Source organism: Aplidium turbinatum, chromosome 5 (genome assembly GCF_918807975.1).
Source record: "Aplidium turbinatum chromosome 5, kaAplTurb1.1, whole genome shotgun sequence".
Taxonomy (NCBI): Eukaryota; Metazoa; Chordata; class Ascidiacea; order Aplousobranchia; family Polyclinidae; genus Aplidium; species Aplidium turbinatum.
Window position 1 is genome coordinate 12,575,921 of NC_137476.1, and position 16,449 is coordinate 12,592,369.

Consider the following 16,449-nt stretch of genomic DNA (forward strand, 5'->3'; position numbering starts at 1 on the left):
CTAGCAGACATCATGCTGTTGCATTGCGGATAGCTCACCGCTCCGGCAGTTTGAGCACTCTGGCAAGATGGGTGAAAGTACCCAATTGTGGTTCGGAAAAATCCCATGCTGCATTAATTATATAGTAATAATGCGTTTCTGTCTAGTGTATGATTTACTGCACTGAGGAGACCTTAAGGTCGAAACAATGATGTGCTGTCTGCACTCTGCAGTTATGCTTTATGTTATACATACCGGTATGCCAAATATTCTTCATGTAGTGCAGATCTATCATTTTGTATTTTAAAGGTTAAAGTAACATTTATTGATGTTATTCTGCTGCCATAAACTTTTAGTTTGATGGCAAGGCCTACACCATTTGGAATTACTGAGAGTCTTTGTTGGAAACCATCAATGAAATTTTGAGATGACTAAACCATCCCAACCTCCAAATTTGTCAGGGAAAGTAAAAGTGGCCGTTAGAGTGCGACCATTTAATAAAAGAGGTAAGAAAAGCTATCTTTGATGTTACACTATTATTACCAGTACTTAGCATCATTATTATTGTCGCAATGTAAGTTTAATTTAATGGATGGTTGAACCATGCAACAGGATAATGTGTTTTTGCATGTTTATTTGAAAAAACAAAAAAATAGTTGTAGGTAGTTTTTAATTTTTGCTCATTAACCATTTTGTGATTTTTCTTGCGAGTTGTTACTAAAAAAATATTTATTTTTTTTTACTTTTGCAATCATAACAATTCCTTTAGCATAAGTTTATGGTTATTTAAAGTGTAACTCAAACACATATAAAACAGTGCTAGACTAGATGACTGTTTCATTCGTTTCATTATAGTTTTTCATTTTATTGATCCGAGGCACTGCAGTAGAATTTTTTGTGATTTGATATGTACCATAATCTCATTAGGGCAGTGTTCTTGATTGTCGTACCGTATCTCTTCCATCATTTTCTGCATCAAATCAGTTTTTATTTTAGTTGCTTGTCACTAAACTTTTTGTGTCAGGCTGTTAGCAATCTATAACTCAATAAGTCAATATATATATATTTGTTAATTAGAATGTTTTTGGCTTGATGTTTTTGTAGAGAGAGGATTACTCAAAACATCTGATAAATGTATATGGTATAATATCATACAGAGTGATTTTCTTATTGATCTGTTTTATGAATGTAAGCAGCTGTATCATCAACTCTTAATACTTTTATCAAAAGTTGTTGCAGTCCAAACGTGCCCAGAAGTTATTGCAGTCCAGAAGTGGCCAGGGTTGCCAAATATTTCATTATTTTTATTTTTTTAAATTAATGAAATTTCGAACCCCTCAAAAAATCGCACTCAAAGTTTTAAGCATTGATTAACTTTACCTGACAAATTATGCATTGTTTGAGAGCAACAAGTTAATTTAACTTAGTTGCATTGAGAGCGACAAAGTTAATTTAACTTAGTATCAACATTTTTGCTTTGGTATCCTTTGCCGACGTGCCTGGCAGCCCTTGTTATTTCTGGTTTGGCAATCACTTCTGGACTGTCACTTAACTGTAGCTGTCTAGAAGTTACTGTTATTGCTAGGTGCATGCTGTTTTGAAATTGGTGCAAATTGGGAAAACTTGCAAATGGGTAGATTAATTATTAAGCAATTGAAACTTTTTTTTACACAATATAACTATACTTCAGAGTAAACTGAAAAATTATGGATGAACAAACATGAAAAACTAAGTAGGCTCTAGCCTACCTTGTCTTCACACACGATGATATGCAAATTTGATCGAATTTAGCCTATAACTTTAGTTTTACCTTTTATAATAGTAAACATAAATTTCATTTGCATCAGTGTTGCCAGGTTGTCTTATGCGTTTCACCACAACTACCAAAATCTACTTGACATTTTGCATGTGGCAAAGGGTAGGACAAAATTACTCAACATATAGCCAAACTGTGCTTATCAACTACAACTTACACAAGCAGCTTACTATTGCAATTTAATTTGCCATCAAATGCAAACAAGTCTGCCTTGAATCAAATTCAAAGTTTGCACGATGTATTATTGAAACCTATATTGAAGATTGCTCATGATCTTGGTCCGTTACATCTGCACTTTAATTTTTATTTTATTTCTTGCAAATTATGGCATTACTGGTACATTGGTACAAGACAAGGTATGCCTGGTTGTTTATTGTGAGCATTGTGTGACAAAATATATTATATTGCTTGCATCCTCAACCCTGCTACATGACAAAAGACTTATTTGTCAGTTTGGTGGTTCTTCTTGCATATTGAGGCCGTCACAGATAACGTTGTTACAACCAGGCGCAGCAGCCAAAGGGTTGTGTGTTCATCAAGTGTTGTGAGGTCCACATATCTTCCTGGGGTCGATATACAGGACAATGGTAGATAATGTGGTGTGCAGTCTGAGAATCTGAGCCACACGCACAAGATGGTGAATTGGCGAGGCCCCATTGGAACATGTTGCTGTTGAAATGACCCACCACAGTCCGCAGGCGATTGAGCTTCACCCATTTCTTCCAAGGTAGTTCTGCTCTGGTTGAAGTGTTGGTATTGGGAAGGACTGTGAATTGGGTTGGTCTTGCATCTTCTCTCCATTCACTGTTCCATTGTTCCAAACTTCAGAAATGTGGAAGTCGGATTTACAGATAGCTGCACTGTTGCAGCATGTCGGAAAAACGGGCGTCAAGATTTCAAGTGCTGGGGTTTTTGGGAGTGCAAGTTCAGGACAGTCTGGTTGAGAAGGTGGTCATCCCTTGACATAGCTTGTAGGACCAGACTGCGTATGTGGTCTTCCCTACGAAGTCTACCTGGGGCGATGCCTGATAGTACCGGCAGAAAGTCAGTAGGAGTTGGAAGCAGGCAACCAGTGATTATTTTCATGGTGGTGTTGAAGGCAGTGTCAATTTTGCAAGTGTGTTGTGTATGCTGCAGCACCAAGTGGGGGAAGCATATTCGGAAGTGCTGTAAACAAGTGTAAGAGCACAGTATTGCGCCAGTATTCATCAGTATCGCACCACTAATTTATGCCACATAGTTTTCAACCGCTGCTTTTGTCAGTCAATTGAATCCTTACCTTTGTGGAAAGAAAACAACTAAACTAACTGTCGCCAAGGATATGCACTGTTGAGAAGGAGCGATCTTTCTGACGTCAGCACTATCTGACTACTCAGTATACAACAGCGAGCTTTGCGTTTTGCTAACCAAACCCTTTTCACAATGATGTAATGTAAATTATGTCTATTAGCTGTTATCTCTAATCTGGATATAGCAGTTTTGATTTCTTAACAAAACATATCATAATGCAGTTAGGCTACACATTTTTTCTTTAAATTAAAATTTGCATGAACGACACCTCTCTGGCTTCTTTGTCTTGAAGCAGCATAGTAGTGAACATCAACTGGAGTTTAGTTTCCTTTATGTTTAGATTGACCAAGAATCCTAACCTTTTTACAGTGTTTGCATCAAAAATTATAAATACCGGCCCAATTTTTTTTAAGCTTTTTTCGAATCATGAAACATTTGCATGGTTGGTTGTCTTCATGGCACACCATTGTGCCATGGCATAGGGCCTAGGCTATAGCCAAGGAAATCCTAACTCTATTATTAATATAAAGAATTCAAAGTTTTAACTTTAACTTGTTTCACATGACAAACACATATTTTTGTGTTTGTCATATGGTTGTGGTAATGTCTTATATGTATGAACAATTGTACATGTATCAACACTCTACATGACAAAAGTATTAGTGTTCTAACACATGCATGCTATTTTTTCGGAAAACTACCAACAATTAAAACAGGAAGTATTGAGGTGTGGTTATAACTTCATGTGATGAACTGAGTTGTTTTCGTAGAGATAGCAATAGCATTGTATTGCTATGACAAGTGTTAAATGTTGTTTTTGTATACATCACTGCAGATCGCTCATTTGATTTGTTATTTTGTAAAATATTTTGATAAATAATATAATGTTCACTGGTGAAATTACTTTGAGATGATATTTTGAAATTCAATGTAAAGCATCCTCCATTATCATTGGCTATGACAACAATACTTTTTTACCAAATTCATTGAAGATTTCATTGATCGCTTGCAACAAAAGTTTAGCTCTAACCAAAACCCAAAACACTGCATATTTTTCTTACTGTGTTTTAGAAATTGACTTGAATACGCGATGTGTCGTGGATATGAATGGTGATCAAACATACCTTATTCCAACTGAAGAAAAGCATGAAAAGTAGGACGAATATAATTGACTTGTTGTTATGTGTTGAACTGGAGAACAATTTCATGCAATATTCCAATGATGTAGCAAGATTAATGTTTTGTAAATGTAGCCAAGTGGTGTATCTTTTGATATTGGGTACAGCAACAAATTCATATGGCCAATGCGTGTCTGTGTACCACAGACAGTTTCAATGCAGCTGTATGGAGATGTAGTCGAGTAATAATAATGCTTGTTTTTATATAGCGCTATATCCATTGCAGAATGCGTTGCTCCTCTGCGCTTTACAAAGTAGACAGTGTCAATGCAGCCGTATAGAGGCGCAACTGAGTACATTAGTAGGCTATGTTAATATCTGAAAATCCACTCATTTGATGAAGGGTACTGAGCAGGAGTGAACTTTAGTGTCGTTTTTATAAATCTTTTGAGTTAATGGTAGAACGAACGGTACCCACTGTTCCAGAAGCATGCAATCTATTACCAGCATAGGCGTCGATTTTTTCTTAGAAGAGAGGAATTTTGGGTGGGCGAGAGTTTTCAGACAGATTTCATTGAATGTGTATGTTCGCAACATTTGGCTACGTGATTAAGCTGCAGCAATTAAGCTTTAATAGGTTTGATGTTTGCTTTCTTGCGCCTTGCGATCTTATGCGCGCTGCTAAACTAAACAAACTTTTTTTATGTTTTCTTTTGCGACCTAAAAAGCGCGTGACTCGTGACCTGTTATCTTTAAAGTGGCGCCTTCGGATTTGCCGCAAAATCAAAATGTTCGCACAGTTGATTACAGTAACAAGTACCATCACGGTTAAGACGCATCCACTGGAATTCGGAAAAAAGCTTCCTTTGCAACACACGACCTTCCGGAGCCGAAAGCTGATCCGGCAGCATGCTAACGTCAAATGGAGCAGGTAGAGATCCATGGCTCATGATGTCTTCAACAACTACCGGTGCATTGCCTGAGACATTGACTTCACCTCTGTCCATCCTTGAAGCACTGCTTTCTTCATCAATGTCATCTCTACGTTCATTCGTGCTGGACGTGGCTTCTTCAGCGTTATCATTTCGACGCCTTTTGAAAGCTGGTTTTAAGAATGCGCGAATAGATGTTTGACTTTGCTTCATGTTTAACTTTTCAATAATGAAATGACAACATCGCGCGGTGCCACAATTTATACCCAGCAACAAGTTTGTGAGGAAAGATGTGTAAAAAGCGATTGTTTCAGTACGTCTTTAGTTTGTATCGGTTATTTTATTATCATGTTCATTATGATGTCATATTCGTATTCCCTTACGCTGACACGGAACTGAAGTTTGATTGTGACGTAACGAAAGTGAGACTATTCGGAGAAAAGATCAAACGTGGCTTTCTCTCACCAGGAATTGCTAGCGTGTGGCAGTTGCCCTACCAACAACAATGCAGTGAATACCACCTTTTTTCAACGCAGCGTTGTTGCGACATTGCTTTGTTCTGTCGGATACCTAGCGAGAGACATAGCGTAAAACAAGAAGTTGCGCTGCAGTTGGTTGGATAATTCAGCGTTTAACAAAAACCGAAATAATTGTAACGAACACTTCATTAGTGTCATGAAAACAGGGTGGGCGAAACATATTTTGCCCACCCTCGTTTCACGGCAGGGTGGGCGCCGCCCACCCGGCCCACCCTATTTCGACGCCTATGATACCGGTATATAACTGTTTCTTTGTCCAGTTTTCTTAATTTTGTTGATAGTCCACAGAAGCTGGTGCGTTCTTCCATGTTATTGTTGTTGCTAACAGGCCACATTGTTACACAGTGTGGTGAGCTGTGGACACAAAATAAAAGTTCAATGATCATTTGGGCCAATTCATCTTATTGGCTATATCAATAAAAGAAACAACTTAGTTTCTAACAATTTGCAAACATTTTTATGTATATATATCGGTTAACACGGCAGCGCAGTGAGTTTGCAGTAAAATCACCTTCAGGTTCAATGAACGTTGATGAAGTGACGTTGTTTTTTTGTTTTTTTTCATGTTCCTTGGACAACAGCAGTCGAAAACAAGCGAAGGTAAATAAAACATTTCTAGTATGAAGCATTTTTGCATTGATAAAAAATTACATATGAATAGTATAATTAAACCATTATAATCCGCAGCATCGGGCTAAAACAGATCGTTTGTATCTACATTTGTGAAGTAAACAATAACGATGATGCTGCTAAAAGCGAAGCTCAATCTATTGCAAAGCATTATAAATTACTATAAAACAGAAAATTGTGCTGTATTGTCATGCAAATGTGTATCGACTGCAAATACAGATTCCATTGCTCAATTAATTTATCATTAAATGTTCTTGCAGACCTTTACATTTGACCATTGCTTTTGGTCAATGGATTCTTCAGAAAGAGAAAAGTTTTCTGATCAAGAGCACGTTTTTAAGAGTCTGGGGTTAGAGTTGCTGGACAACGCCTTTTCAGGATACAATGCTTGTATTTTTGCTTATGGTCAAACTGGTGGGTTTCAAACAAACTCCTTTATTCAGCAGTATAACTTGTCTGGGATTTTCTATCAAAGTTTGCGATGTTCCTGATAGCTACAAATGCTTTTGTTTACTCATTTTTATAAAACAATCTTATATTGGTATTGAAATACAGTTGTATTTGCTATTTTATTCCTTTTGTCTGGTATTGAATATAACGGAACATAAAAATTACTAAATTAACTTTTTATGCTTTATTTTTAATAAAGGTACATTTTGTTGATAATTTGATTTAGTTCGAATGATTTTGTGCCACAAAGGCTTTGACGTTTTGAAATATTGAGAAAAAATGACGATGAGAAACAATCTCACTTAGGCTCTGGAAAATCATACTCAATGATGGGCGGCCAGGACCAGCCTGGTTTGATTCCCCGCTTGTGCGATGCACTGTTTGACCGGATTGATGCGGAGACAAAGAAAGACGCATCATTTAAGGTCGAAGTCTCCTACATGGAAATTTATAACGAGAAGGTCAGAGATCTTTTGGACCCCAGCGGGTAAGAATGTAATTATTGCATCACACGTATTGTTTTTCTGCAATTTATTGTAACATAGTTGCTTTAAAGTATAAGTGACACGTAACGTAAAAAAGAAACAAAGCTTAGTTTCCCAATTTTCATGCACTCATCCAGGGGTCGCCAGCAACTAAAAGTGAGAGAGCACAAGGTATTAGGACCTTACGTTGACGGTTTGCAGCAATTGTTGGCCAACTCTGCCAGCGTGGTGCAAGAGTTCATGTCGCAAGGAAGTAAATCTCGCACTGTGGCTGCAACGAAAATGAACGCGGAGTCGTCGCGCTCTCACGCTGTCTTCACCCTGATAGTCACTCACACTATCCTGGATCTGCGGTCTGGGGTATGTCATGTTTGCTGAAACACATTCATTTGATAGAATTGCATTTATTTTATATTGCGTTTCTGATGTTTTGTGATTTTTATTGATAATATTTTACATAACTTGTTAATGGTAAGTTTATAATTTTTTTGTGTGCATTAGTTTCAATCGTCTGATCAAGGATTCTCTTTACACTTTGGGTCACACAATGTACTTTCAAATCAGAACAATCGTTTTAAAGGTTTGGAAATTAATTCATTCCAGGTATCAGGCGAAAGGGTGAGCAAGCTGAGTCTGGTCGACCTAGCCGGAAGCGAGAGATCTTCCAAAACTGGAGCTTCTGGTGCCAGACTGAAGGAAGGGAGTAACATCAACAAGTGAGGACTTCTATCTATGGGCTTTTCCACAAAAACTATGAAATTTGCTTTAAGTTTTACAGCTGTATTTTCGAGAACCCTAGGGTTTTGTGTGTTGTCGCATGTATTTATAACATGATTTTTCATACTAACTGGATCTGCTGTGCTTAAATAAACAGATCTACTAATTGTTATTGTGGCAGATCACTGACGACACTAGGTCTCGTAATCAGTGCACTGGCCGATCAGTCGTCTGGGAAAAACAAAAACAAATTCGTGCCTTACAGAGACTCTACCCTTACCTGGATTTTAAAGGTGATGTTGTGTGTCGATATGAAGTGTTTTATGGTCAAGCGAATAAATTTGTAGCCAAAGGACGAAAAATCAATAAATTAATTGCAATTTGTTTTAGGCTTTTCGTTGTGATTTATTTTTTCCTTATTAATGTTCATTAATACGGTAATTTTATTAATAATACCATGTGTTAAATTATAAAAAGATGTGGTTTTGCGTCTGTAATACTAACATATCCAAGCATGTGTTTTGCATACTCGCAGCTCTAATATGCAGCAACTTTGCAGGACAATCTCGGTGGAAACAGCAAAACCACAATGGTTGCCACGCTTAGCCCATCCGCAGACAACTACGAGGAAACACTTTCCACTCTGAGGTGCTTATCGCAATCAAATAATCGATGCTTCCTGCTTTCTCGGGTAGTGTTTTGTACTACATTAGCTTTGATGAAATTATGCGGACAAAGATGAAAATGGTAAACAAAAAGATTTTAAAATTATCTTTTACATCAATATAAGCCGACTTTTACACACAAGGAGAATGAGCCATGCTTTAAACCAGACGCCTGGTGAATGCAACAGTGGTGACGAAGAAGGCTGAAATTGGTCCAATGAAAGGATTGTTGTGCAAAATGCTCTATTTTGGATGCAAAATATAAACAAGTCCAGTTTTTATATTTATTTTGTCTGAAAAATAGTTTCTCTCCGGCTACCACTTGTGTGCTGATGAAACACTCATTCAATTCTTTGAATGTTCTTGCTATTCTTCTATTAGTTCACTGTCATCAGCTTTATCAGAAAAACAATACTTACCAACACCATAACATTATAACAAAACAAAAATAAATTAAAATAGCGAACGTTTTCCACGTTTTCCACCGAGAAAAAAAAAGTTCAGAGGAGAAGTGTCCGAACAGATTGCGCAAGATAGACGAAGATACAGCGCTAGATAATTGGACAAAACAAATCACAATACGTGAGGCAAAACACGTGACAATTTTATCAAAGACAGTTAAGAGATAGGAGGCTCCACCCGCAAATAATTGTATGTTAAGCCATGGCCATGGTTAAGCCAAGGGTTGGAAGATTTAATAATTATTAGTGCCTCATGAATCTTGGTGCCGAACTCGGACAAGCAATTACGCACAATCTGGAAAGACTCCAATGAGGTTGAGGAGCCTGGCTTCAGAAGCTTTCTAACAATCCCGTTCATTGGTAAGGGATTTAAGCGTTTTGCCACAATTTTGTCCAAATTTATTGCAACGAAATTTAACATCAAGATTTCTTCCGTCTACAAAACGTTTAAAGCTGGTTACTATTTTCAGTTTAAGTCTAAAACTTCTTTCCGCTTATGTTCGAACGTCGTGTATAAGTTCACTTGCAGCTGGCATGATGCGAGTTTTACATACATTTGTATGACCATTGACCACACGTCATTTGGCCACAAGAGAGGGAGAGCATTTGAATTTGGCTAATTTTAGTAAAAGTAGTACTACTAAACATTGTATTCGCAAAATACTCTACTAAAGCTGCCAATTTTGTTCTAATAATACATCCTTATTAGAGTCTTTGTTTAATGGTTAAAAAAGAAACCTCTTTACCCAAATTACCCAAAACCTCGTTACCCAAAGGTGTCAAATATGTGATATCCATACTCCATATACTTTACTTCCATAACATATTTTTGCACTGACTAGGTACGCAGATCGAGCAAAGCGAATCGTGAACAAAGCTGTTGTTAATGAAGACCCGAATGCTCGGATCATCAGGGAATTGCGCGAAGAAGTTGAAAAGTTACAAACTCAATTGAAGCAATCAGAGGTATTTAACGTTTCTTTCATTTCAAAAATATTGTTGTTTTAAATTTTCTGGATTTTAGTTCAACGCCATTTTTTCAGTTTTTGAATCTTTGTATTTTGTTAAAGATCGATAATTTCTAAGCCTTATGTTTCTTGAACAAACTCACCACTTTTCAAAGTCACATCTTGAGAAGCATGACCAACAAAAGGCTACTTGACCACATAAAAGTAGAAGACCTACTGACTATAACAAAGCTACAACCAATTACGGCAACAATAAAATCAAAAGTTTTAAAACTGTTCGGCCATACTAAAAGATCAATAGACAGAGTCAGCAAAATCTGCATGGAAGGTTTGGTCTACGGAAAAAAAGAAAACGGGGCAGGCCACCAAGACGATGGCATGACAACTGGGCGAGACAGTTCAACACCGTGACTTATGGAGGCAGATGAACCGTGTTGATGCGCAATCCGTTGCGGGCGGAGATGGCGACTGGATATATATGTTTATGGAACAAATGCTTGAATTTACGATAGAAAGTTTAAAATTTCACCTCACTTGTTACAAAGATCCATAATATTTACTTTCATTTAGCAATAGTCATCTGGTGGAAAAATGCCTGCTTTGGGTTGATAGATGTGATTCAATTTTGATTGCTCTACCGATAGTTTGTGTTATGGTGGCATCACACCTCAATAAGTGATGTCACTGCATGTAAACAAACATTATCTTTGTTAACAATATTAAAGTTTGCTTATCTGCTGAAAACTGCAAGCTGTGTCTACCCTACAGTATTTCCTGAGTGTTTCATCACTGTTTTCCATTCAGAGCATGCGTGCTCCCGATTTGAACGAGAAACTAAGAGAAAGCGAAAGACTGATACAAACGATTTCGCAAACATGGGAAGAGAAGCTGAGGAAGACCGAGTTCATCCACAAGGTGGGTGCATACTACTGTATTACGCTTTTCAACGCATTTTCACTATAAACAATGAATGTCTCAAGCGCCGAAAAGTATTGCGCTTGCAAAATCGATAAGAATGGTTCATTTGCTTTTACATGTCAATTGTGTAACGCCAGACCTTGACAACAAAGCACCGTATTCTGGTACAAGCAGCCTCTAACTTTGCTTACTCCTTCCGGTTGTTTAAGTGCCGTGCGTGTCGTGACGCTTGGATCTATTAAAATTGTTATCTGGCCTATTCTGTGCGTGCATGCTGCGTCATGCCAACGGCAGAGTTAATTTGGGTTACTCTGGTAATACAAATTTTGATACGTGCCATTAGCCTCGATATAATATGTGGGTGTTTTTTGAAGTTCTTTACTTTCATTAATGACGTAATTCTAATACTCTAGAGTACAATGAAAGCTCAATCTCTGTATTCGTTGCATTTAGCGTTATCATACAGGCCGATTTAATTTTCCAACCTATTAAGTTTTTTAATTTCTTTCCTGTTTCATTTTTAATATGTGTGCCCATGGCCACCTAAAGATACGGCCTGATTTGTCACATTTTGCATAAATTTCTAGGTTTTTCTAACTTTGGGCGAACGTTTAAATAAATTTTTGTAAAAATTAGATTTTTACGCTTTCTTATTTTTTCCCCAGATGACACAATAGGTTTTAACATCCTCACATGTTGAAAAACAAAAGAAAATTTGATTTTGAAGATTTTAGTCAGACTGTTAATTTTCAATAACAGTCTGATTTTGCGTTTTTCAACTTACTTTTTTTCATTTGCTACTGCTTCCCCAAGGCAACAAAAAGTTTTATGTCATTAGGAAACCACAAAAAGTAAAAACATCTCAAAAAATGTCAGTCAAGCACCAGCAGTAGCTGTAATCAAAATCTGCAAAATGTGACAAATCAGGCCGCATCTCCAGGTGGCCGTGGTGTGCCATTCAATTCGTAGAGCTTTTTGATCATGCTATTTTTGTATTTAATACAGTACTGTGTATCTCACCTAACAATAAGTAATCTGAGTTTTAATTTGTTCGTAATTTTGTTATCCTGGCATATTGCATATTTTTATTATTTGGAACATTTTCTTGGGCACATGCCCTTTTGGTTTCTAAAAGAGTGCACGGTAATGCGACGTCAGTGTAACGGCATATACAGTACAGTAGAAATAGTGAATAGCCGTATTGTGATGGCAGCAGTCAATGCATTTTTGATTAATAAGCTTTCACATAAACAAAAGCGTAAAACTTCGAAAATATCTTTGCTCCGTTTGATTCATAACAGCTACTAACAAATAAGGTGGATATCTTGATTCGTTGTTTCTTTTTGTTTTCTTCTTTTCTTAATGGTAGCATAAAATACTATGGTCAAGAATTCAGAGGGAAAGTAAGATGAGCATAAAACTAGTATAAATGTTTTACAACTCATTTGTCAAGAGCCATGGAAATAAAACAAGATATCAGGATATTGTAATACGGCCAGGGGCCAGCTTATTTTGTAGGCAAGTTGGCCATCAAAACATGCCATCAATCCCAAACACATTTCTTAAACATTATAGGAAGTATATAACTTGAAATAATATTGGAAGAAATAAATTTGGAAGCGCTATACTAATTAACAAATGTTAAACATTAAATGAAATGCAATGTCTGACGTGATTACTGGCTTGCTGTAAGTCTAAAGTAATCAATTGATATTGGGGAAGAAGGTAACAACGATATTTCAAAAAGAATTTTAATTCTTACAACTTAAAGTTCCTGAGCTTTGTTTTTACCTCGACTTCAGTTTCTTAGTGAACGGTTTCATTCCGTTTGATCTGATGAAATTTCTTTTGGACATGCTTGAACTTCATGGGAATGACAGAACTTGCAAACGACAGATCACCGTTTTTGTGGTTAATCCCAATGACAATTAATGTTTTCAGCAACGTCAAGAAACACTGGAAAAGATGGGAATATCTTTGGCTGACTCTGGTATTAAGTTGGAAAAAGCGAAATGTTTTCTCGTAAACTTGAATGCTGATCCTTCGCTCAATGAGTTGCTTGTTTATTATTTAAAGGTAACAGCTTGTTTGAAGATAGCCTTTCACCTTTATATTGTGTTTTAAATCGCCTATTCATTGTTAATGATACTGTGTGATAAATCTCTTCTGATACCTGATCAAGGAAAACTATCGCCTGCATTTATAATTTAATTGTTTTTATTGTACTTAAAATTAAATATCTGTTGTATTTACCTTAGACTTCAGATCTGCATTTCGTTAAACTGTTAGAACTGCTGAGTTAGCATTGGCAAGACATTGACCTTGGTATTACCCGTCTTGAAGGAGTTGTGCCGAGGTGAATTGACGAAATTTGATTGTTTTTCCATTTTGTCTCGCAGCCACTCAGTCTGGTTGGTCAGTCTGCAGAGAACGACATTCAACTCAGTGGGCTCGGTATCAGCTCGAAACACGCAGAACTGCGGGTGGTTGAGGAAGGTGGCAGCTCAGAGGTTACTGTGACTCCTCTGGAAGATGCAAGGTACAAGATACGGCAACGTTTCACCGTTTGCGACTCCTATTTAAAAGCTGGGATGGTTGTCAAACTATTTAGTAGAACTGGTTAGTTTAGATTTATTTTTGTGTACTGTTGTGAAACACATGTATTGTCCAAGTATTTTTGTAATTTGAAGTACCATTGAGCTTCCTTTTAAATGCTTTTGCATTTGGAGTCCAATATCTTTGTGACGAAAATACAATTCTCCAGGACTTGTGTCAATGGAAGGGCGATCACTTCGATCTGCCGTCTCCGTCATGGTGATCGCATCTTGTGGGGAAACAATCATTTCTTCCGCATCAACATCCCAAGAGGGCTCAAGCGAGAAGATGATCCATTGCTCCGACAACCAGAAGCAGCTTCCATAGACATCGCTACAAAACCTGGTAATTTATATGAAACTTTGTTGTGCCAACATTTTCAGGGTGCTCTGCATTATTGAATTGGTTAATTTTATGAAGCAAGATAAAATGTATAGCCTAGTAAACACACAAGTATTTTTGTTTGATGATCTGGGACCAATGGTTTGATTTTTTACCACATCAGATGTGAATATCGACAGAGCAGAGATTTTAACCCGAAAATAGCTGATTTTAAAAACGTTACCTTTACTACGTCGGTCAGGGAAAAAGTCGGCAAGGTTTAAGACTCTACAGTCTACATACTAGCTGTAACGACTTTTTTGACGTTGACCGTAACGACTTAGATCAATATCAGAAGAGGTGCAATATTAACGGGTGTTGATTTTTAGATAACCATCTCAATGAGACGTTGGTAGGCTACGAATTGGCTCAACAAGAAGTACTCCTCAACCAAGCTGACGGTTAGTGATGTCGATTAAAAAGTTTTTAGTTGTAAAAGTAAGATTTTTTCATAACGTGGTACAAAACTGAAAACAGGAATGTTGCACAGCTCCTCTTCAAGAGACCCTCACCAACTTGGAACGTGAATTCCAAAGACTTCAAAAAGAAGGTAACAGTCCTTATAAGGAAATGAGCGAGAGCATTTCTTACAGCAAGTTGGATGATGCTGAAAGGGAAAAGTATGAGCAGGTAAAATTTCTCAGATTATTCTTTCCATAAGGTTTTGTCAACCTTTATTGGAATGATTCTTTTACTCAACCATTTACTGTATTTATCATTTGTTTACTCTTTATTACCATTGGTTGGACCGGATGGTGTAGAAATCACTACTTCTTGCTCCCCTTTCGACCAACAATATCACAGGTAGTCCCAACGTTCACTTTACTTTGCTTATCTGGAAACTGTATAATTTATTAACAGATATATCGTTTTTGTAAACTCTCCATGTGGCCATTCACAGGAGATTGAATCTCTTCGACGTCAAGTCCACAGGCTAGCACCACCTACAAGCCAGGATGTACAGCATCAATCAATGCTTACTCTCCCTCTCCAAAGTAACGGCGCGGCAACGTCTCCGACGCGTGGATACCACAACTATAAAACCTGGAAGGAAGAAAGGTGTTTTGAAATGTACTGTTGTTCAAACTTGATTTTGTACATTATTCTTGACTTTCAAAGTATTGAATGTTCGTGCTGTAAAATGTTATCTGTTTTTTTTACTTAATGTTCCACATCTTTTAGGTCAGTGGTTTCCAACCTGGGGTCTACCGACTCTTTGCGGAAAATATCAAGAGGTCAGAAAATGTATTAATTTTAGGAAAAGGTTCTAAAGTTTCAACCATGAAAGTCATAAATTTAAGTGTAATTTTACAAACTTTTCACTGATGGTCTACACGTCTTAGGGATCCGGAGAGTGGTTAGCATTCAAGGATTTCATGACCACAAAAGGTTGGGAACCACTGTTCTAAATTAAACAAAGCTAGTTTTAAGAACATGCCATAGACACTTTTCGACAATAATTCGTGAATATTAAAACAACTTGTCATGTATTCATTGCAGGCGCAAATTGAGACCAGATAATTTTTGTTATAACTTTAACACTACCGTGGCCATCCCGTGCGTAACAAAGATTTTTTTTCTCAGGGAAACGATTTTTCAAACCAGTATATCACAACTTCGTAGCGAGCTTGTCCGAGCGCAGGCCTTGACGAGGGAAGCGAACGCTCTCGCCCTCGAGATGCACAAGAAGACCGAGTTTACTGTGACTCTCAGAATCCCCACACACAACCTTACTCCCAATAGAAAGGTTACAAGGAGCTTACATTGTTGCAACGTAGTTTTACACCGAAATATTGATTTTCAGATTATGCCTTTATGATCATTGGTATGTTGAAAACTCAATTGATTGTGCAACTTTGTGAGCTAATTTGAAGTTTCCTATCATCGATTTTCTATTGCCACAGCACGGTATGCTGCTGTGTGAGCCAGCCATCCAGGTGGTACGAGACGGGAAGGAATCGAAGGTATGGTCGGTGGAGAATCTATCCAACAAATTGTTTGAGATGAGAGATATGTACGAGACGTACAAGCAAGCTCAGGAGGATGCCAGCCATCCATCTCCGCATCGGCTTAAGGTGAGTTGTGCCTGTATCGTTAGGTGGACATAACTTTGGATCCTTTTAGCAAATTGGTATAAACTATAAACACAACAAAAATCGTCAGCAAAAGAAGCATTGAAACAGGAAATGGATAATCCCCTACAAGTTGCGTCATCTTAACTAGTTTAGCGCCTGAGTACTTGCACTTCGTTTGCATGTTTGTTTAGTCGGCTGGCGTCAATCCATTGCACTTTCTACTAGTTCTATTTGCAGTGGTGCTTTTGCTTACTTTAATCGGAAGCTTCAATGACAACGTCATAGTGTATTCTGTCACTTTACAAACGCAAATAATTGAGTAATTGATGCAGACGAGCCACGTAAAGATAATGGCTGTTTGAAACAAAGTTCGACGAAAAAATTCTTTAGGAGATTTATGAATAGAAGAAATAGAATGTGAATAGATTCT

At 37.4% G+C, this 16,449-nt stretch overlaps 1 protein-coding gene across 1 annotated transcript in view; it reads left to right on the top strand.

Annotated features, from left to right (window-relative positions):
* The first annotated feature begins 367 nt into the window (after positions 1-367).
* The window catches only part of LOC145771386 (kinesin-like protein KIF13A), a 28,353-nt gene continuing 12,271 nt past the window's right edge, over positions 368-16,449 (top strand). The window contains exons 1-19 of the mRNA XM_082583144.1: positions 368-485; positions 4,157-4,238; positions 6,256-6,274; positions 6,565-6,718; positions 7,061-7,241; positions 7,377-7,599; positions 7,843-7,955; positions 8,138-8,249; positions 8,516-8,604; positions 9,925-10,048; positions 10,855-10,965; positions 12,910-13,044; positions 13,368-13,507; positions 13,733-13,908; positions 14,274-14,345; positions 14,435-14,574; positions 14,846-15,003; positions 15,529-15,691; positions 15,849-16,019. Of these exons, the coding sequence (XP_082439270.1) occupies positions 407-485; positions 4,157-4,238; positions 6,256-6,274; positions 6,565-6,718; positions 7,061-7,241; positions 7,377-7,599; positions 7,843-7,955; positions 8,138-8,249; positions 8,516-8,604; positions 9,925-10,048; positions 10,855-10,965; positions 12,910-13,044; positions 13,368-13,507; positions 13,733-13,908; positions 14,274-14,345; positions 14,435-14,574; positions 14,846-15,003; positions 15,529-15,691; positions 15,849-16,019 (2,442 nt within the window). The 5' untranslated portion in view covers positions 368-406. The remainder of the gene's footprint in view (positions 486-4,156; positions 4,239-6,255; positions 6,275-6,564; positions 6,719-7,060; positions 7,242-7,376; positions 7,600-7,842; positions 7,956-8,137; positions 8,250-8,515; positions 8,605-9,924; positions 10,049-10,854; positions 10,966-12,909; positions 13,045-13,367; positions 13,508-13,732; positions 13,909-14,273; positions 14,346-14,434; positions 14,575-14,845; positions 15,004-15,528; positions 15,692-15,848; positions 16,020-16,449) is intronic.